Source organism: Anthonomus grandis, chromosome 12 (genome assembly GCF_022605725.1).
Source record: "Anthonomus grandis grandis chromosome 12, icAntGran1.3, whole genome shotgun sequence".
Classification (NCBI taxonomy): Eukaryota; Metazoa; Arthropoda; class Insecta; order Coleoptera; family Curculionidae; genus Anthonomus; species Anthonomus grandis.
In genome coordinates, this window is record NC_065557.1 from 24,026,578 (window position 1) to 24,050,170 (window position 23,593).

General features: G+C 34.3%; 1 protein-coding gene and 1 long non-coding RNA gene across 6 annotated transcripts in view; one reads left to right on the forward strand and one right to left on the reverse strand.

Moving 5' to 3' along the window:
• Positions 1–20,644, forward strand: part of LOC126742658 (TRAF-type zinc finger domain-containing protein 1-like) — a 35,977-nt gene extending 15,333 nt beyond the window's left edge. For 3 of the 5 annotated variants that reach the window (XM_050449396.1, XM_050449397.1, XM_050449398.1), the window contains 4 exons: positions 8,370–8,591; positions 8,733–8,837; positions 16,985–17,141; positions 20,252–20,644. In XM_050449396.1, coding sequence (XP_050305353.1) covers positions 8,370–8,591; positions 8,733–8,837; positions 16,985–17,141; positions 20,252–20,429 — 662 coding nt within the window. In that variant the 3' untranslated portion in view covers positions 20,430–20,644. Of the gene's footprint in view, positions 1–8,369; positions 8,592–8,732; positions 8,849–16,984; positions 17,142–20,251 lie in introns of those variants that run through there. The other 2 variants (XM_050449399.1, XM_050449400.1) reach the window with 2 other exon arrangements.
• Positions 1,750–3,107, reverse strand: LOC126742667 (uncharacterized). The gene is made up of 2 exons (XR_007662643.1): positions 2,586–3,107; positions 1,750–2,531 (listed from the first exon to the last, which is right to left on the reverse strand). It is a non-coding gene; the product is annotated as an uncharacterized LOC126742667 (long non-coding RNA).
• Positions 20,645–23,593: the final 2,949 nt, after the last annotated feature.

Consider the following 23,593-nt stretch of genomic DNA (forward strand, 5'->3'; position numbering starts at 1 on the left):
AAGATGGACCCTTGCGGCATAAAGTGGTTGGCTACGATGGCAAAGAGGAAAGAAGGCAACTCGTTGTGCCTAAATGTCGGATTTCGGACTTCCTAGACGAAATCTGTGTCGTGGTGTTTGAAGGATGCCTTGAAGTGACAAAGATCTTGGGAAAAGTGAAGAAAAGATTATACTGGGTTGATATAGGAAATGCGTTGTATTTGCGCCGCAGAGAAAGTAATGCGCCGCAGAGAAAGCAGAGGGTTTTGATGCGTCAGTCCAACGTGAGAAGTCCCTTTGAAAGGATTGCTGTTGACCTTGCTGGTCCGTTTCTCGAATCAGAAGCAGTGAGTATGGTCGCAAGTCGTGCTGGACTATTTCTGCAAATGGGGTGAGGCATAACATACCAGGAAGCCTTTATTATCGACGGCTTCTTAATAAAAAAATTGATCTGCCGATTTGGTGTACCTTTGGAGCAACATTCAGACGTCAGAAAGACGAAATTTTGAATCCAGTTTGTCCACAACATCTGTTAGACGCATGGACGAGAACGAGAATTATGAAACGAGAACTACTGCATTTCACCCGCAGTCAGATGACATGGTGGAACGAGTGAATAGGACCATAAATCGGTATCTGGCTAAAGTAGTCTCTAGCCACCAAAGAGCCGGGATAGGTCGCATCATTTTTTTCTGCTGGCTTATCGAGCGGCCATCCATGACGGCACACGCAAGTCTCTGGTCCAAATAGTGATGGGAAGAGAACTCCCATGGGAAGAGTGTTCCTTGCGATCTGAAGTTTAGTTGCCCGCCAGGAACCGATGTTGCCGAAGGGGATTACGGCAGTGAGCTGCTACCATTCGAGATGCCAGCGAATGGATGAAAGAGGCATATGATATCAATTCCAAAAACCAGAGGTACAACAACAGCGATTTGGTAGTATGCAAGTCTTGCTGCACTTTACATATCACGCCGTACCGACTATTTGGCTATTACGTCTTTTAAGGTTGGCTCTATGACCTTAAGAGACGTAATAGCCAAAATAGTCGGTACGGCGTGATATGTAAAGTGCAGCAAGACTTGCATACTGCCTCAGCTGAGTATGCTATGGCAGATCGTGTAGAGTCGGGTTCAAGCACTCAAGATCACCGATAAAGAGACTGATAGAAACATCTCTGCCTTGTAACTAAAGAGGTGTCATACCAGAAGCCAACCTATAAGGAGGTTTGGGACTCTTTGTATTCTCTAAAGGAGTTGCTAGCCGAGGATCTTAAAAGCCTAGCAATTTTCAAACTCGCATGCAGCCTCGATAACGTGGACTGGAGGATGATTCGCAAATATTAGAAGTAATCCTCAAATCGACAAGAATCTTCCGCAACAGCGTTCCGCCGACTATAAAAGAAGCAGCATCGCTGTTTGAAGTTCAGTGAAGTAAAGTTCTGAATATTAGCGCGAGATTTAAATAAATATATATCTTAAGCTGTCGTGAGCGATCGTATTTTTGTAGTCAAGTGTGTAAATAAATTAATTGACTATTATCACTGTTTGAATTAACACCTAACGAACGGGAGAAATGTTACAATTTAGACGCGGTTTTTAAAGGTGTAATAAAAAAAATCCATTTTTTTTTAGAAGTTTAATATCTACTATAGAGGTTTATGATAGATTTATTTGAACTTTTCTTTTTAAAATCACCTAAGGATTAATCCTTAAGTACGAGCCCTAACAAATGTATGTTGGAATAAGCAGTTATTTTGAAATAAAATGCTAATTTAGTGAAAATCTTTTATTCTATTTTTTTTATTGTAAAGATTAAATTTTTTAGTTATTTAGTATTTAACTGCTTAGTAAATAATCGAAAAATGCTGACACATAAATATTGGACTAAGTGAGTTTTAAAAAAGAAAAAGAAAAATTAGTGAGGCGTAATGTTGCCCTTAGCTTGAATAACAGCCTGAACTCTATCAGGCATTGTACCAACTAGACCTTCATAAAATTCAGGGGTGAAACTATTCCATAGTTCCTGTAGCTTAGCACGTAGCTATAGCAAAGTACGGTGCGGATTATTTCTTAGGCGTTGCTTCATTTTGTGCCAAGGTGTTTCGATTGGATTAAGATCGGGGCTGCTAGAAGGATGTGACAAAGCTTTAATGTTATGTTCCCCCATCCATTTTTTCGTAGATCTAGCAGTTTGGCATGAAGCATCAACCCGTTGAAAAATAAAATTTTCAGATGGATATAAATTTGCTGCACTTGGTAAAAGCGAATGTGCGAGAATGTCTTGATATTTTTCTGAATTTACTATGCTATCAATAAAGTGTAACGTTTCCAACCCTTTAACTGACATACACACCAAAAAAAAACTTTTCCACTGGAAACTTTGACTCTATCCCGAATCACACTCTTTCGGTAATCTCCGACACAGACATCAGATTTGCATTCGTCGCTATAAATAACTTTGCTCTAATTTTCTTTGGTCCACGAGAGTCTTGATTTGACGATTCCTTTGTTTCGATCGATTCCTTTTGTTGGAAACAATGGTTTTTCTTTGGCCTAGGCGAACAAATAATAAAAATAATATCGCACAGAACAGCGCATTAAACATACCCTATAAAATTAAAACCGCTCTTGCTGATACATTGGCGATAGCATTTTCTGGAAACATTCATCCCACTTTCTCTGTTCCACCTTCTTCTTTCCAAATTACAAATTTAAATCAAATTCCTTACATTCCTTTGAGAAACCACTTTTGACGTCCTGAACTTTAGTCGCGAACACCAATAGTGGCAGCTTCACCTCGTTTTTCAATTATATTGAATACAGTAGTTGTTTGCAACATTTAATTTACTGGAAATTTTAGGTACGCATGGTTTTCTCTTTATGGTACTGCCGCGTAATAATTTCTCGCACTTTTATATCAGTAGGTTTTCCACGAGTCATTATTGTATTTTACTTGTGATAAAAGTGATAGTGATAATTAATTATCAATAGTCAAGTCACACTTCAAAATTATTATTGTTGACAACGCACTACTTACTCGTGTTTTTTAAAAGCCATGTTTGCGTCAGGCTTATAAAACTGAATAAATGTGAGGAAAAACAACACATGTTCCAATATTTAGTTGTCACCCTTTTTTGATTATCAAATAATTAAAAAAATGTTATTCAGCGTCAACATTTTATTAAACTTTAAAAATAATTTTATAAATCATAAAAATTTTTATTCATTTAATATTCTCAATAAAAAAAATTACGGCAAAGTGGAATTTTATTTGCAAAATGACTACGTTCCAATATTACACAATGTCAAACCGTTCAAGGGGGGGCATTTTCAGCATTTATTTAAATAGGTATAACATAATATGTTTCATGAAATTGTGTTAAAGTTTTGGGTAGAATCAGAAATTACATTAAAAAAAAACCACTCTATTTAAAAAAAGGTAACTTTGAGCTCTATTACTATTCTAATGCCTCGTTTAATTTATCTTCCCAGATCTGAAAAAGATCTTTAATTTTTATTTGGGACACTTTGATAAAAGGGCGCGTTCACGAATTATTAAGGGAGTCCGGGACTTTCACAGGATATGTAATTAATGAACAAAACAAACATGAGTGGTCGTAACCCATATTTTACATAGAGATTAGAGATCAATCCAAAAAAAGAATCTGGTCAAATGGAAAATCGTTTGAGGGATATGAAATTACAATTTTAAAAGTTTTAGACCTCGCTGCCAAAAAGTTAAATATACTTCTTCTGAAATGGCTTTCTCTTTTATTCATGTTTTTCTTTAATAAAAGATAGTTTCTTGTCGATTGGGTAAGAATCCATTGTTTTTAGTCCGCAAAACTAATAGCGAAAGCCAAATATTCGAGGCGAGTATTAGGAAAAATAGTTATTGGCTAACAACCTTGTTCTCGTCAAGTCAACCAAAACAAATCCGTCAAAATGTATTTTTATTTCTTTATTTTAGAAAATATTTTTCCTACAACACAATTTTTACTAGGTCAACCGAATTTAGTTTAATATATACATTATTAAATACCGTATAACAATTATAACTTAGGATTGTGTATACAAGCTAAATAAAAACAAATAGTATTAGCTTATATAGCGACATGAAAATGGTTTGATATCATTCTTAAGAATCTTATTATTTTTTCGTAAATAATATTTAAGTAGACTGAGTAAAAATAATTTCAATTATAGTTCGGATATCATTCAATAGTCTTGCTGTCGTTCTCTTTTGTATCTTAGATATTTCTTATGGATGACAAAATTGAAAATATTATTTTCACTTCACATTGAAAATAATATTTTCAATTTTGTCATGTTTCTTCAATCACATATTATGTGATAATATAACATAAACCCTTCCCCTTTTTCTATGAAAGTGGAATGGATCATGGGAATAAAATCTAAAATTTTACTGAGTTGATTAAAAATTTAAACTGAATGTGGAAATCCATTACTGTTGCCTAGATTTTTACGGCTAAAATTTGTTACAGTTTTTATTTAGCGGTCGTTGGTCAAGGGACATTTTGACGACTTAATAAGCTGAAGTTACCACTCCTCATAAAACAGTTGATTAAATTTTGCTATTTACAGAAGAAAGACAGTTGGATTGGGTTCCAAATAAAACTCAAGTCTCTTTCCTCAGATGACGACGTTTCGACTTTTATAATAATATCATTGGTGCGAAATGTTCGGTTTTATTGTTAGTTTTAATTAAGATCCTTAGGACGATCTTATAAATGTTGTATTATCGATACCTGAATAAAAGGACGAATGAATAAAATGTTTTATTTGGACCCAAATGAAATAAAAATTAAAAAATTATTGGGTCATTTAAAGTGGCAATTTAAATATCTTTACACAAAGACTTCGTTTTTTTAATTACAATATTGGGCTGTAAAATTTCATATTAAAAAACATGGTTTGCAGTAAATAAAAGATACATCTTTGACGGCAGCATATCAGAATCAACAACCTGGTGCGAATTTTATTATCTCCCTTCTCTAACCTGACTGTCAACTTCACATTCAAGTAACTTAATTTCATTGATATACATGAAATAATTTAAAACCCCCACTTATCACTTAGAATTTGAAAGCATAACCTGTATATGATCTCCGATCAACAACATTTGCACCTCAATTAGCATCGACAAATCCCTGTAGTTCCATCATCACAAAATTTTAAAGCATGATCTAAAGTATGTTTTAAATGTTTCAAAACTCTTTTTGCATTCTTCCAGTGACTCTGATTATACATGCTATTCAATTGACGCAAGAAACTAACAGAAAATGATATAACAAGTCACTTTGTTGTTACCTTCAACCTTGACATAAAAAGTCACTTTAAATTCCATAGTCTGGAGTCTTCCATAGAGAGAGTCTGGACTGATATGGCATCCAACATATTAAATTTTTTTAATACGTTGAATAAAACAACTCAAGAAAATATTTCCTTTGACTCAAAGCTGTAACACGGTTCTTCATGTCATAATCAACCCGCATGTCCAAACATTGCTTTATTCTACCTAGGTCCTTAATCTTAAATCTTAAGCCCAACTCTGTCTTTACCTTATTACACTCAGCTTCATTATTTGAGAAAACAAAAAAATCGTCTACAAACAGTGTTATTGCAGTCAAAGAATGATTAACCTTTTTAATATACAGACAGGGTTTATGCTTGGACCTTTGATAACCCAACTCAAGTAAAACATCATTTACTTTATCATTCCAAGCCCTAGCTGCTTGCTTTAAACCATGAATAGCCCTTTTTAACCTTAAACATTGATTTGGATTATCATTACCTCCTGCATAGCCCTCTGGCATTTGCATATACACTGTGTTTCATTTTGGATGAGATTGCACGCTATCTCTGTAATTTTTTAAGATATAGCTTTGAGGTTTTCGCGACCCTGAATCACATTTTTCTAAAACCTTTAAAGCCACAAGCAGAAATATTTCAACTAGTTTTGTTCCTGAAATACAGGGTGACAAAAAATTTTCACTTTTCGAGATATTATTTCTCAGGTCCTATATAAGATATAAAAAAAAATTAAAACTGCTTATAATGGATATTTTTAAATAATAGTAGGTGGCGTATTTAAACAAAATTTTTAGCGCCTATATATTCTAAAGTCAAATTTTTGCATTTTTTTTCAGAATACATGTATTACAGCATTACTGTATTACATGATGTATTACAACCATTGATGTATTACCCCTTCTTTAGTAAATTTCAGCTTCAAAAATCAGAAAAATCCATAATTATGTTTGTTTTTTTTTAATAGTAGGCCATGAATTTGTTCACAGATGCATAAAACTTGAACGTGCATAAAAAACGTTTTGTTTATTGCATTCATGGATACTAAATCAATAATGATGGCTGAATAATTCAAATTTTTTTAAAAGTATGATATTATAAAATGTTTAAACCTTTCTAACAAAAAACTCGAAACAACGCTGCAATTATGTTTAAGCATGTAAAGAATCGACTTATTTTATTTTGTTAAGAAATTAAAAAAATAAACCTTAAGATCTTATTAGGTTTCTAGAAAGATGTCAGCCATCTCGGGCTACAGTATTCCGGGTAAAATCAAATCCAGAGTTTCAGAAACAAAAGTGCAAAAAATTAAAAAAAAGCAACTTTAAACCGTATAAGGTAAATATTGTTCAAGAATTGCATTCTGACGATCAAATTAAACGATTGGAATGTTCTTATTGGCTTTTAAAGAAGATCTGGATTCTGCAAGAAAGGTAATATGATCTGACGAATCCCATAAAGCATCAGCGGCATATTTAATAGGTAAAATACAAGACATTGGTATCAAAAAAACCAACATATTACTTTTGAATTGCAGTAACGAGGCCGATTTGGTTTTAGTGTTTCATGTTTTGTATTGGGCGCTAAAATTATACCAAAAAAATAATACAATTATAATTATATTAAAATTATACAATTTTTGAGGGTAGCTTAACTGCCCAATGATACCTAATAGATATATTACAAAATAATATGCCAGAGTTGCTGGAGGACATACCTTTGGCACGGCGATATCAGATATTGCATTTCCAACAAGAAGGAGCACCCGCTTGTAATTCAAGGGTAGTTAGAGAATATTGTTGAATTATTTTTGAATAAGTGCTCATTTTGGCCGACGCTGGATTGGTACATATCTACCAATCAGATGGCCTCCGAAGTCACTAGATTTAAATATTTTAGACTTCTTTGTATGGTAATTCATAAAATGTATGAAAATCGGTATAATAATATAGATAAACTCCGAGCCTTAACCAAAGAAGTATTCAGAAACTTACAAAGGCAACTCTTTATCATTTTAAATGCCTTAAAGCGAATTGAAACTGTATGTGCTTTATGTATAAGGCAAAATGTCAATGTTGTAATTATTGTTTTTAATGTTAAATCTTGCGCTGTTTCAATAATATGGTCGTGCCTATAAACGCCCCCGTGTTATCCATATTGTCTAACCTTGCCCATATCAGAGATCGCAACAGGTTAATCCTTCTCGCAAATCCAGCATCATCGTAAAGAATCTTTCACAAAACAATCTTCAACTTTTGCCATAATTCTCTCGCTGTAATGGTTTCTTTTATGTGGATAAATACAGAGGAATCAATAGTTAGGATTAACTTGGCCCTGGCTTGCCCAATTCTTGTTTCATCACTTCCACTACCCTCGATACACTTTTGCAAGTCCTCAAAAAAAAGTACAATTTCCACCGCGAATGCCCACTCAGTTTTCCCGACCCTTTAATTTTGGTACACTGGCAATATAAATAGCTACCTGTAGCTATTTTTACTGGGTTCACATGAAAAAAACAGAATTAAAACTGGCACTTGGATGATATGGGCCCATAACTTATTAGAAAACGTGGTTCGCAGTAAATAAAAGCCACATGTTTTCTTTGCAGCCGATCAGAAACAATAACCTGGTGCGAATTTTATTATCTCCCTTCCCTAACCTGATTGTCAACTTCAAATTGCTTACGGTGATGTCAAGTTAACTTAATTTTATTGATATACATGAAATAATTTAACAATTTATATCAGTATTATATTGCTTACAAATGTTAAATGTAAGAATCTATTTTTTTTAATTTTAAATTAAAGATATTTCTCTAACGAAGGTTATTCGTTCAATAGTGGTTCGTCAATAGTGTAAACTCGGGCCAGTTCTATTTTATCAATTAGGTTTTTCTGTCATTGTTATGAAAACAGTAGTAGAAGTATATTACACTTTGGCTTCCTTCCCCACCTTAACCAAATGAAACAAAAAATACTTATTTCAGATTTTTTTTGTGCAAAATTGTTTTGTAGATGGATTGCTAAAATGTCCTTATTTATTATCTTATGTAAATTTTAGAACCTGGCCCAAGGCCTTCATGGGACTCAGCATCGCAACGTAGTTCAATGTCAGACATTGAATCTAGCCGTAATACTAGAAGACGTCTAGAGAGGCTACGACTCAATGATGTTGATTACGATCCGATGCCGTATTTACCAGCTGCGTATCAACCAGGAGGAGGACTTAGCAGAAAAAAGAAGGATGGCGAAAGCTACAAAGAAATATCTAGAAGACTAGACTGTAAGCAAAAAGTAGATAGGTTTTTAATTTCATGAATAACTACTTTTATCAAATTTAATATATTTTTTCTGATCAATATTCAATACATCAAACAATCAAAAGTTTTCATGACAAATTTTAACGATCTAAAATTACAAATAGGTAAAACTGAATACATACGAAATCTCCTTCATGATTCCGCGAGTATCACGATACCTTTGAGAAGCAGTGGAACAGCACCTAGAAATCACTTCAACCATAATAAAGGTTACTAATTGGTTTGTTCAATTTATAACTTATGTTTGAAGTGTGTGTTTTACTTTACTAAAACCTTACTAAACTTAGGCTTTGCATGCTTGTTATTTGATAGAATTTACTACTAAATGTAACCAATATTACTTATTTTTTTTGGATCATTCTTAGGAAAATGTTACAATAACATATTAGATTAAACATTATTATTAAATATTCAAACTCAAAACATGCTTTATTATGATCAATATATGGTATTTGTTGATCAAGGTCTTTATAAAAAAAATTATGAACATAAATGTACTATGAAATGCATTGCTAACGCATAATTAAAAATTATGTATTCCAAATGTGAACTCAAAGATTAAAATCTAAAAAAAAATACGCAATAGTGGGATGAACATACCAGTATAAACAATAATACCACAAATATTCATAAAATTATCATATTATTCGGCAGTAATGGGAAAATGTAGATAAGTAAAATGATCTTAAATTTTTTTATTGCTATATATAGGTTTTATTGAAAAATAAAAATATAATTATAACTAATATCTTGAAGCAAATAAATATATTGATTAATATCTGTTGTTTATGCAGAGACATTCCAAAAAATCTATAATTTATGGGCATATTGCCCATATTTCTCAAATTTAGATACAAAAACGCAAAATTCGTTACACGAAAAACATTTAGCAAAAGTGTACCTTGTTATGCCAAAGGCATGCACTGTTATGGGGTAGGGGTAGGTAAATCAACTAAAGAATGTTGAAATGTCCGGAGTATTCCAATACCTCTCTTACCTAAATGAGCCTAACTCCTCTCAAGTAGCTCCAGTCGGTTTAGATTTTGCGTTTCTTCTCTATCAATCCTTACCAAGTTATACAAAAAAATATGCCCCAAAAACAAGGTTACCTAACTCTTCTCTAGGAAGTCAAAATTGGGTAAAGTTTCTTTAAATTAAAGGACACGAATGAAGATATTGGTACGTGGCTATTTTCCAAGCTAAAACAAAACTTGGAAAACAAACATTAAAAAGTGAAATTTAGTAAAACAATTTAAGTCGGCACCAAAAATGAAACAAATCCAGATATTAAATTAGTGAAGTAACAATTTTTATTTAGACTCCTAAATAATATAATAAGAGATCCTAAGTAGATTGAAATCTTAGAAGGTATAACTAACCAGAAGCGTATTATAAATTATTGTCTTAGTATAAAACCAAATCTAAATTTAAATAGTGCAAAGTCAGTGCAAGGTTAGGAATTAAATGAAATAAATTAAATTAATTACGTCACAATCAATATCCTTTAACCTTTAATAATATGAAAAGACAAAAAAATCTATACCTTAAGTAAAAAATAAAGGTAGTCAAAAGCAAGATATGTGATTGCACTTAGAAATTTCTAGGAGTTGAATAGACATGTAACTCTCCTTTAAATGTTACCTTTAACTCAAAACTTGACCAAATAAAAAAAGATGAAGATGTCAACTATTTTATTCCAAAGTAATACTAAAATATTTAACTGCAATATCTCCTGAGGTAATTTCAAAAAGAAAACAAAATGTAAACTTAAGTAGTTTAGTTTGCCAACAGTGACAGTCTTAAAAGGAAAGGAAACAAAATAAAATGAATTTTACATAATGCCGTATGCCCAAACAGTGACGACCATAACAAAAGATACACCTCAAAAGTATTACCTTTCCCCCTTATAGTATTGTAAATAATGTTACATATGAAAATGTATCATACGGAACTGAGTTAGCAAAGTAGTCACCTCGGCGCTGTTGGTCAGAAGTGTACCTCCATGATTGGCTACTCTGCATGTGCCAGTATTCTCGTCTTGTAATTAATATTATTGTCGCAAGCAATAACACTATGAACTGTCAAAAGATGGGTCGAACCAATCAGAGTGAGGTACCCTTCTGACCAATAGCGCCAATGTGGTGCGATGTGGCTACTTTCTGAAACTAGTTATCATTAATTTTTGGATAGGCACGGTTAGCATACAGATCAGTCTCCTTACCCGGTGTGAGGTGTGAATTAGACCTCAGTCTTATGCGAGATTGGAAGACAAAAAATTGCAAAATAATTCCAATATGAAAAAGGAATTAAGAGAAGAAATCCTGCAAAATCTTCATTCGAAAAGCGGATTCTCTCATTGGTAGAGGACAGGATCCAAAAAGTTCAAAACATTGGACGTCGCACGATACTATCGATGAGCTGTTCTGTAGACCTTTAGCAGTGGACAACAAGAACGAAGTTTGGTCTGAAGCGTCTCAAACCATCTCAATTTGATGGTACTACGTCATGGAATATTTATCAGCGTCAGTCTTAATGTTTGAAACGGCTGCAAATGCAAACGGTTGGTCATCCAGCAAAAGGCGACTGCTCTTACGTCGACTTTGAGAGGAGGCGCTTTTGCTATTCTGTAATGGATGTCTCCCGAAGAACAAAAAGTTTACAACCACATAGTTAGGTATTTGGAGATGCATTATGGCCAATCATACTTAGAACACGTCTACCAAAGGCAGTTGAAAAATTTCACCTCAGATGTTCAGAAAAGGATCATGGAACGGTTTTCAAGCTTTCTTCGACAGCCTCCCCGATGGTGAAATGAGGCCGGCTTTAATACTAGCACATCCACCTAATCTAGTAAATGCGATAACTTGAGCCCTTGAATTCGAAGTTGCCAAAATCCCTAACAAGCGCGAGGTTTGTGTCGACGTTGAGAAAATAGTTAAGCAGATAATTAGGATGGTTAATGGGGAACGTAGCCGCCAGGACCCAAAGGTGGAGTGTTGGAGATTTGACAAAGCAGTTCACATAAGAAGGCACTATCCAGCAGGCAACAGTTTCAATTCTGTCAATCCGGAAAACTAAAGAATTTTATAAGGTTCGGCAGTCAAAATGGCGTCTATGAACAGTCACATCAATGTCACGTTCACTATAGGAAAAACCACATTTGAGCATCCGGCTAAGACCAAAGGGAAGCTAGATCGTTCTGGAATGCTGAATTGTTAATAGCGAGCTATCAAGACCACGGACGGTGAAGATGTATTCGAACCTGCAATGCAGGACGAGGCTATTTATTGGTCGAGGGATAACATTCGGAAAGACCCTTGTACATGCTAAAAGGAGTATTCGTGTGTGTGTAATGAACGTCAATCATTAATCTGTGTTATTAACTAGGACACTGCTCTGCAGTTTCAACAATACTTCGACAAGTTTCGTATGTGTACGTTAACCAATCCGAAAGAATTAGAAGAGTATATCGTCATCAGGTACCGGTCTAAGCCTAGATCAAAGGAGGCTTAGACATGGTTCATAGATATCAAGACGGTTTTGCTACTGGAAAGAATGGGCGGACCAACGCAGTCGAGTACAAAATCAATACAGAAAATGCTCGTCCCATCAGGCAGGCAGCTCGAAGACTATCACTGGCCAAGAGAGAGAAGAGACTAATAAGATTGCAGAGAGTATGACCAACGAAGGCGTCATAGATCCAACAAGATAGCTGTCGCATTATTAGGCTGCCGGTAATTTACGCAATCCATGGTCTTCACCGGTGATAAAGAAAGATGGCTCGACCTGATTCTGAATAAATTACCGGGAACTTAATAATGTGGCAGCTATCTTCTTCCTCGAATTGATGACACTTTGGATACCCTGGCTGGATCGAAGATCGGTTTTACATTAGAGCTGAAAAGTGGATACTGGCAAGTTTTGTTGGCCCCTGAAGATCGGGAAAAGGCAGTTTTCATGGTGGGTGCTGAATTGTGGCAAATTAACGTGATGCCATTTGGACTCGCAATGCCTATGCCGCTTTTGAAAGACTAATGGAAACGATTTTGTGAGGACTGTTCTAGAAGACTTTCCTGGTTTATCTTGATGACATTATTGTGGTACAAAATCGTTTGAGGACCACATAAAAAATCGAGAAATGTTCCCCAGGCTACGAGGTTATGGAATAAAATTGAACGGTAAAAACTAACGGCTAAACTATTTTGTTGTTAATTTATATGTTTGTTTGATAATATTACTTCAGTTTTTTTATTATAATTAAACTACTTTTTAAATATATAGGGTTAAGAATATAGTAAGTAAAGAATTTATTAGTAATTTTTGTAATAGCCTAGAAGAATTACCTAGCTATAGGAAGAAAATTCCCTTGTTTCAATGTAGGATACAAAAATATTACGCTATATTGAGCAGATAAGTAGAATGCAACAGAAGTCCGCATTGGCCGGCGCCATTGCTCTAACGTTGTATACGTGGATTAGGCAACTAGTCACCGAGCGACGCTTTGTTACTATATTGTAATTTTATCAAGTTCTATGAGAGTAAAGTTACAAAAAAAACTTGTCAGTATTGATGTGAATATAAGGGGCCTATACTTTAAAAACTTACAGAATAACCGTTTTTTTGTTTGACAGTTGATTGTGTATATATAACACAAGAAAACAACTTACAGAACAATTACAACAATTTAAAATCTAATTCTTTAGCTTGGTTGTGTACTATTTACAATTGAATGTCAGTGTTTATTTATATTCTACCGAACTCAACCCTGATTAAAATTCAAACTGCTCTGGAAAATAATGTTTTCATCATATTAAAAAATCAATACCAACTTTCTTCAAGTCAACTTGTGAATCTGGGCTTTGGCAAGAATTCAAATGGGATATTTAAAAGATTCCAGGAAAAAAAAATCAATTCTATTAATAATTGTGATTTCGGTGTTTTTGATAGTTTTTCCTTTCCCTTAATAAATGTTAAGTTATATTTTTTTAATAAATATTTTATGTTTTAAACACAATTTTTTCTATCTGTTTTATGAGCCCTAAATATAAATTAAATATAATTCGAAACATTAGCTAGAAACCTTAGAACATTGAAAGATCAGAATTAGTAATCAACAACTTTGTTTGAGTTCAACATGTGCACAGGGGCAAGGAGGGTATTTTGTTTACAAACATATTCATCAATTCTCTGTTGTCAAGTTAAACAACGTATATAATAATGTAAATTTAACTTATTGATGTTTAGATTTCGGATTAAAAATAAAAAGTAGAAATAGATATGTCTTATTCTAAGCGTAAGAATTATAAATATTCCTAAAACTGCTTGTAAAAAATTTGAAATGGCAACACCAAGCAAGAAGAGACGTCATCTTGTCGAACGAAATTGTCTTTACATTCGGCATTTGTGAAGTTCTGTGTTTTTTCTTCAGTTTTTGGTTGAAAAAGTTCTCATTTGAATGTTTTGTGAACGATGGAAAAACGTGACATTTTCGCCGCACCATATAAAAAAAGGCGATTCAAGCCGGTCTTTTCACAAGTAAAAACCGATACTGTCATAACATCATGATACTGTCATCATAAAAGTAGAATAATAATAACTTATTAAGAAATCTATAATAATTATAAAATATTTAATCTTCATAAAAGTGCTCTTTATTAAATAGGTACATACTTTTATTCTAATGAAGTATGTTAATAAAATTATAAACAGTTCATAAACGGTAATATTATTTATAATTTCAAATATAATCTATCGTTAATAAGTATTTATAATGTAAATATATTTTGACGACGTCACTGGTAAAGATTCCGTGTGTCGGTTGAATAAACAATGCGATCAAGCAGCGTTGCGATGCTGTTGCCTTTTTCTCTAATACAGTGCATCCCAAAAGTTATGTCTAAATTCATTTAAAATTCAGGGGTGTGTTCGAAAAAAAAACGCTCGGACCCGTCGATTTTTATTTCAAGTTGTGCATTTTTGTACGTGAAGTTTGTATATACAGGGTTGCTCAAAAATAAATTACGACCATCAATTTTTTCAAATGAAAGCACCTTTTTTTATTTCATTTTTGAATTTCGCGTGGAATTCTACGTATGTTTCATGCATCATGTCCTATATCTAAAGTCAACAGTTATCGAAAAAAAGACGATTCATGTAACAAATAAAAAAAGAACAAAAATTAAGTTAAATGTTCAAAATGGTTGCCATTCACGGCTTGACAATATCCAAGGCTATCAATAAAGTCTCGTTGCACATTTTCTTAACAAATACCTTCGACTTGAGGTATCCCCACAAAAAGAAGTCCATTGGTGTTAGGTCAGGCGACCTAGCAGGCTATTCGATGGGTCCTCTCTTTCCTATCCATCGATTGGAAAAGGTTTCATCCAAAAATGTACACACAGTGGCAGCATAGTGCGGTGGAGCGCCATCTTGCTGGAAACTTAGTTCTTCGTCAGGATAGTCTGGGTCCAATGGATTTGGAAATAGAGCTAGTCATCGGTTGCCCAATATCGACAATTTTGTCTGTTCACACTACCATTCAAACAGAATGTGGCTTCATCGGAAAAAATAATATTTGTTACTAAATCATTATTTAGATTGCACATGTTTTGTAAGCGTTCACAAAACTCATTTCGCCTATCGAAATCGTCATCAAATAACTCTTGTACAGGAATAACTTTGTAGGGGTGATATTTGTGCTTTTTAACTATTCGGTGAACTATGGATTTCGCCATGTGTAAATTTGCCCCAATCTGCGACAGAGGAGTGCATGGATTTTCTTCCAAAGAAAGCAAAACGTCAAGTTGTTCATTTTCATCTCGAGCAGGACGACCAGATTTCGTCATATCTCTAACATGACCGAATTCTCTAAATTTAGCCTCTATTCTACTCACCACCTTTTGACATCGGAGGACGATCAGGATGGATTTCGTTGAATAATTGAGCAGCTTCTCTTTGAGTACGTGTTCTATCACCAAACCCAACCATGCACAGAATTTCTATTTTTTCTCGTTCCGTTAACTTTACCATTGTGAAAACCGCAACTTTGCTCGTACACTTGACACTTGTCAATATCTATTTGGCGTACAACTGTCATACAGTTTCTATGAAAATACACGGTCACCAGCCAACAATAAAAAAACTGGAATAAATGGAATTTTGCTCTGTATAAAAATTCTCACGGATAAGTGACTCGTAAGGTGAACTTCAATAATAATGTTTGGTCGTCTTTTTTTCGATTACTGTTGACTTTAGGTATAGGACATGATATTGCGGAGGGTTGTTGGGTGGGGTCAGAAATAAAACAGAAACCTGTTTACCTAAATGTTGACGTTTCGACTTATATTAAGTCATCCTCAGGACACTGAAATAAATGGATTTAATTTCAAATGACTTCAATCATTTCAAATACATAAAAAACACTATTCAAATAAATGTTTTTTACGTGTACAAAAATTAAAACAACAAAAAACAAAAACCACGACACAGTTAAAATTACATTCAGGTACAATCCGTTAAAAAAAAATTTTTTATAAAAAAAAACAATATAAAATTAATTTTTTATACATTACATCTCTTACCTAAGTCTAGGTTTCTTTAGTTATAATTAAAACACATTTATAAAAGGAGCGTAGAATTATTTTTAACATGGGTTAAATTGTAGGTGTTATTGTGGACTTCAGTGTCCTGAGGCTGACTTAATATAAGTCGAAACGTCGACATTTAGGTAAACAGGTTTCTCTTTTATTTCTGACCCCACCCAACAACCTTCCGCAATATTGAAGATATTATGTCACAAACACGAAACTGAAAATAGGACATGATGCATGAATCATACGTAGAATTGCACGCGAAATTCAAAAATGAAAAAAAAGGTGCTTTCATTTGAAAAAATTAAGTTGATGGTCGTAATTTATTTTTGAGCAACCCTGTATATACAAACTTCACGTACAAAAATGCGCAACTTGAAATGAAAATCGACAAGCGTTTTTTTTTCGAAACACCCTGAATTTTAAATGAATAGACATAACTTCTGGGATGCACTGTATACGTTATTCATTTAACTTTGAATATTGACTTCTTTATAAAGTATTTTATCATGTTTCATTAAAGAAAATGCTTCATATTTTATTAAAGAGGAACAGTAGTGTTGTTTTGTGCCTGTCAAAATAAGTGACAAATTTTAATCATAGTTTTTAACAGCATTTGACCAATTTACCCACAAAACACCACATTAATTTTGTAAAAATATTATAACAGTCCATATTATTCCTGTACGGAGTTTTATCTTTTTAATTACTAGTTGTATTTTGGTCTGCCTAGTTTTCAACTGAATTATATATTCTTTAACTTTCAGGTCCAGCACCGCAGCCTCCCAGAAGGCGTCGAAATCCTCCGACGGAATTAACAATACCTTGTGAATTTTGCGATACTCCTATTCCTCACGAGGAGCTCATTGAGCATGAAACTGGATGTCGTCCTGATCTGTGTAGATTTAATTCAAGAAGAAGCAGGTGTGTTATTTAGAATAATGGAAATGTAACAAATGTAAACACAATCACTGAATACTTCTAGAAATATTTATTTATGTCGATTTAAAAATCGCGCCGATATTCCGATTCGTTAATCTCCACGTATCTCCAGAGATGTCATCCAGTGTGCCCGGTTGCGTCACTGCGATTATTCCGGAATGACGAAGAACAGCTGATACAGTCGCGGCCTGGCCAATATCGTTATACTTTCCTTTTCCTAAGCTCATTTCCTTCCGAAATGATCCCAAAGATGGTGGATGTTGAGCTCGACATAAGGTACCTGTTACAACAGGACCTCTCGTAGCTAGTAACATTCTACGCTTTTCTCCAGAGAACAACATTGAGGAGCATAACCGCACACCAAAATTTGGACGTGTTTAAATCTGTCCACCTCTAACATACTGCATCCTCCAGTCCAGTGATCGAGTCCGCATGCGAGTTTGGGAAATGCTAAGCTTGTCAGATTTTCGGCAAGTAATTCCTCCCTTACAGAAAACTAACCGTTCCAAACATCCTTATAGGTTAGCTTCAGATGTGATACCGTTTTGGTAGCCAGTTAGAAAACCTTCATATCACTCTCTCTATAGGTTATTTTGAGTGCTTACGCGACACAGGGCTAGACCGATGCAGTCCTTGAAATCCATTTTTCCGAACTTTTTGCGGAAAAGCTCGGCTATTTTTCCAGATATTTGTAAATCCCGAGCTCCATAATGTCCCAGAGGATAGTTAGCAGGTCGTGAATATATAAAATGTAAATCCGATCTTGGTTGGATTTGCAGCAGCTCAGCATTTTCGTAGTTTCCATAATAAGGAATCAGTATTTTAAAGTGAATGACTGGAGCTTTACACTGTGGTCACTTTTGTATTCTGATGTTTCAGGCACTTTGTATGACTCATCCGATCAAATTGAAGTTTTGGTGACAGACCCTTTCGTCTCTTAGGGTCATAAAGTCAAACCGAGTAACAATTGTTGAACCTTTGATCTTAAGTATTGCTAGTATCTTGGAAATATAGTATGGAAATGCAAACTTGGTTATGAATGACATCCATTCATTTTGATTTTATTCATTTCGAATTTCATTGACGTAATCCTCTCCGGCAACGTCGGTTCCTGCCGCGCAACCAAACATAGAAGGAGTTGATGAAATAACAAATATGGTGGTTCTTTACAACTTGGCATCCTTCTCCTTTGCCCGCTGACAATGCTTGGAGTCTTCCAGACAGTTCTCATCCGGTCATCGGTCTTCTTGTTTGTGCCTTGCTGAGTACAGGTCCACGATCGCCCCTTCGCATTAACCTTCCTTAGTTTGACAGAAGTGGAGCAACCGCCTCTGTGAGTCCTTTTGATACATTTCCGCCACTGCGACTTACGGTCCTGGCAAATACGTCTTCTATAAACCTCCTTTATGATACTCTTGACCGATTTCTCAAAGACATCCTCTCCTGGAATCACTTGCCTGACCCTTTTTAAATTTATGAGTGTGAACATTTGACCAATCTCTTCTGTGGCAAAAATAAACCGTCAATCTCAGATGGACCCCGTATAATAATCCCGTATAAAAGGCGTCAAATCACGTCATGCACACGTGAGGGGAGACACATTTAGAGGATAATTGAACTGAGATGGACTTCTGATGTGACTTCAGTTATTAAGTTATGTATTTAGGCAAGTCTGATGTATTTAGTAGGATAATAAAAAAAGTAGTGGCGGACGTGCAGGACACCACACCTTACAATTTGAGTGGTCGACCTGAATTTGTTATTGACAGTCGTCTGGAAACTGAGTAAAACTGAATAAATTACTGCATGTTTGTTACAGCAGATATAAGAATACAACAGATCCATATACTCGAAACTCCGGCACCGTGCCGAAAATCTGCAGGTGCTGAGCTTTGCCCCATGTATTTGCTTCGCAGCCAAAAGTTGCCAAATCGGCTACTAGTAACTACAGAGAGGGGTAGCCGGTGTGTGTTAATTTAATTTCATTTTGGACTGTGAATTCAACCAGTAATTTATAATAGAATGTGCTTTTATTTACCATTTTTTTATGAAAATTTGTTCTGCTTTAGGCGGAGATAAATGTCAATAAAGTTATTGTCAAATTGCAGTATTTTAAGACACAATTCCCAAGTTATAAAGTTTAGGTTTTCCGTAAGAAGGAAAGAAGTTTGTAAAAAATCTAAATAATCCAATATAAGGCGGGCACGCAAATAAGCCAAAAGGTTCAAAGAAAGATTGGCAAAAAACTTAAAAGATCTCTCTTAACAAGATCAAAGATTATAATTCTGTTAATGCGTATTAAATACCAATTTTTTTTTGTTTACAAACAGGCACATTTGGCGTAAACTCGATTTTTAAAATAAAAAAACATTCCCATTCCATTTATAAGTTTCTCCACCTTTCCTCTTTCTTAGCGGTCAAAAGGGGCTTTGTATGTAAATGTGTGCCAAAACTGTGCTACGGAATGATATGAAAGTGAGCACCCTTATGTTTTTTTGTCCGAGGAAGGTTATAGACATGGCGTTAATCGCGGATTCGTCGTGGATTTTGCAATAACATGATGCTAATTTTGAACAATAGAATTATATGACCGTTCTCGCGCACCCTTTGTTTTGGTGCGTCATTCGGCACTTTTTGTAAGAAGTCGATAATTCATTCTGCTTCTACGTGAACGAAGCCGCAAATTTAGGCTAGTAGAAATATTCCTTAAAAAAAGTATTTATTGAGTGAAAATGCTTTCTAACCGATATTAAGCGGGCTGTTTAAGAGATTCAAACTCAGTATGATAAACAGTTTTGACAGCTCCATCTTTTCGACCAAAACAATTCAATCATAAGAAAATATTACCGAAGTGTCAATATCTTTTTGCTAACAGATTCCGGGTGAAAGTTTATCTCTTTAAATGATTACGGTTTGTAAAGAAAAGTAATTCAGAGTCCATATTTAGTAAGCTTTTTTTCACTGCGCCTGAAATTAAGTGAAATTGTCATAACTTGGAAATACTCTCACATTTTTTCTCTAATATACATAGTCAATAAGATTGGTAGTCAATAAGGTTGATAAATTTTATTTGAAAATATTCATTTTTCCAGGTCATCAGTACCTTTACCAGACGAGGACGACTATACTCCTTACGAAGCCCCACGAATGAGAAGTCCTCCAAGAGCGGACAGTCCTGACTCTGAAGAGCTACCTTGCGAATTTTGCGCTAATATGGTACCAGCTTCACAGCTTTGGAGACATCAGCTCAGTTGTACATCAGCAGCATAAAGATTCTAGTCAAATATACAGGGTGGTTAATTATATAAATATTAAAATATTTTATGCTATCTTAATTTTTTCGCAAGTATATAAAATATTGTTGTTTGTGTTTCGTAATTTTTTTATCCAAGAAATTGTTCATTAAGGATTTTTAATACTTTTTTTAAGTTTGTAGGTCAAATAATCTTGCGATTTAACATAATAAAATAATAGTTTTATATTTACCATTAGGTATATGTTAAACGCATTATTCTAATTGAATTGATATTGGACTAAGGATTCTTATCATGGCACTCAAATTTTCCAACGAAAAAAATAAAGGAAGAAGTTCCCAACCTACACGTACCCACTCAAGGTCCTGAAGGGACAATTGGGTGGCTTCCAAAAAGAATTCTTCACTTCGTTATTTTGCCACTTTTCTTTTTATAAATCTTTATTTTCAAAATATAAATACAATATAATACAAGAGTACATGTGTAACAGAACTACTCTTAATTAGTGAGTAGAAAACCCGAGAAGTACCAACAACCTAGAATTCTATAATTAATAATGATAAAGAAAATAAGTATTTAGTTTAAGCAAATCGCACTGACCAAAGAATTTAAATATAATATAAACGAATTATTTAAACAAAACCTTAAACTAGGCTGTGAACGTAAACAAAATTATGTTCTAATGCTACCACTAACGAACACGTCTAAGCAAATTTATACAGCCATAATTTATTAAGTTATCTAACAGAATATTTGGAGCCAAAGCTTCTAAATTACCCACATTAATATTGTTACTTATATTAACTCTAGCTTGATCAAAGGCCTCACAATACTTTAGACGGTACAAAGGAGTGTCTTCTGCTTGATGTCTATTGCCAGTAACCAACGCAACATTGATAGATTATCTAGGTTGGGCGTCTTCTATAACTGACATTTGGGTAGTTTTGCGGTTAATTATGAAAGTCAAGTTTTGCCTTTGTCTGGTTTGTCAAGGGGGACAACTTTCTAACCTAAAATTACTTCACCCTCTGCCACCCAGGATCATTCCCTTAAAAATTTTAAATGGCAAAGGGTATTGAGTAATAGCTTGTTTAAAAGGTCTTTCGAAATCTTTTATTTTGACGTTTGATTTTTTTAAATCGGTCGATTCGTTTTCGAGAAAAATCTTTGTTTATCTTAATTTGTTCAGATAGAAAACAAAAACATGAAAATATCAGTTTTTATTTCAATAAGTGTTCAAAATGTTGCCCGTTAGGGTGTGCCAAATCTACAATTCGTTTATAATTTAAAACGGAAACTACCAACATAAACAGCAATTCCGAAGATTAGACGTGGAAAAAACTAAATAACAACCTGAATTTTTTCGCATTCTTTTTATCAACACAAATATCCTGGGCGAACTGTATTTATTGTTATACCTGCTTAGTTATTTATAGTTGAATTTTATTCAGTAATTCTCAACTAAGCTTTTTAAAAAAACTTTATTTTTATGGAATTACAAAATATGTGATCCACGGCGAAGCAACTTATGAACTGACTCATAAATGGCTGGAGTCGTATTTATAATTATATGAAAATAGCTGAGACAAGCATTCTTCTTATGACTAATTATGACTAATACAATGATTAATTATTATTAGATCATCGGAAATGGCCATATAATTGTTGCTAAGGAAAATAAAGAATTTATTTTGTCGTCGGTTACCTTTGTGACAGTCTTGGAATAGTGAATAGAATTTATTTGTTGAACTGAACATTTTACTTCCAAAATGGTTTACACACTAGCCGAACGAGTGGAAATTATTCTAATTTATAATGCCCAAAATCAATGTGCTCGGCACACTGCCGTCACGTTTAACGCCAGACATCTGGAGAAGATAACTTGGCATAGGTATGTTTTGGACCTTGTTACTAAGTTTACTGAAACTGGATCTGTTGCAAATAAGAAACGTGATCATCGGCGAATTTTGGATGAAGCCGCTCAAGTTGAAGTTTTGGGTCATTTTGGAATAAATCCTAATACTACATTACGCAAAATTGTTGCTGCCACTGGTATTTCATTAGACTCTGTTCACACAGTTACCAAACTTCATAAATTGCATCCTTTCAAAATGAAAATATTGCAAGAGTTAACCAAAGACGATTTCGATAGGCGAGTTGAGTTGTGTGAAAAAATGACTGAAGCGATTAATGATAATACTATTCATGTAAAGAATATCTGCTTCAGCGATGAATGCACATTTTATCTAAATGAATTTGTTAATAAGCATAACTGTAGATGTTGGAGCAATGAAAATCCTCATGCATTTGTAGAAGGGCATACCCAGTACCCACAAAAAATTAATGTATGGGCAGGCATTTTAGGAAATAAAGTGATTGGGCGATTATTTATTAACGGAAATTTAAATGGAGGCATTTATTTGGATATGTTGGAAAATGCCATCAATCCGCTTATCACTGAATCCATTGAAAACCAAATCGATGATGATGGAAACCCTATACTTGATGAGGCTGAAATATATTTCCTCCTCACTATGTTCTTCCCGTTCGGCAATGGCTAGACGATGAGTTTCCAGATAAATGGATAGGGCGAAGGGGGCCTATAGAATGGTCTGCTAGATCTCCTGATATAACTCCGTTAGACTTTTTTCTATGGGGTCATTTGAAATCTATTGTGTTTACTCCCCAACCTGAAAGTTTAGATGAACTTCGTCAACGCATCATCGACAGCTGCCATGATATCCCACAACATGTTTTTGAAAATGTCCGTCAGGAATTTGAACATCGCCTATATCATTGTTTGGCCAGAAACGGGCAACATCTTGAACACTTATTGAAATAAAAACTAATATTTTTATGTTTTTGTTTTCTATCTGAACAAATTAAGATAAACAAAGATTTTTCTAATTTTCTCGAAAACGAATCGACCGATTTAAAAAAATCAAACGTCAAAATAAAAGACTTCAAAAGATCTTTTAAACAAGCTATTACTCGATACCTCTTGCCGTTTAAAATTTTTAAGCGGATGACCCTGGGGGGCAATGAGTTAAAGGGGGGTGAAGTAATTTTAGGTTAGAAAGTTGTCCCCCTTGACAAACCTTTTGACGTATTTCAGCGTGTTTTTTTTAAATAGTGGTTCTCGATAAATCCGTGGTGGGAAGTTTTCAAATGAACACCCTT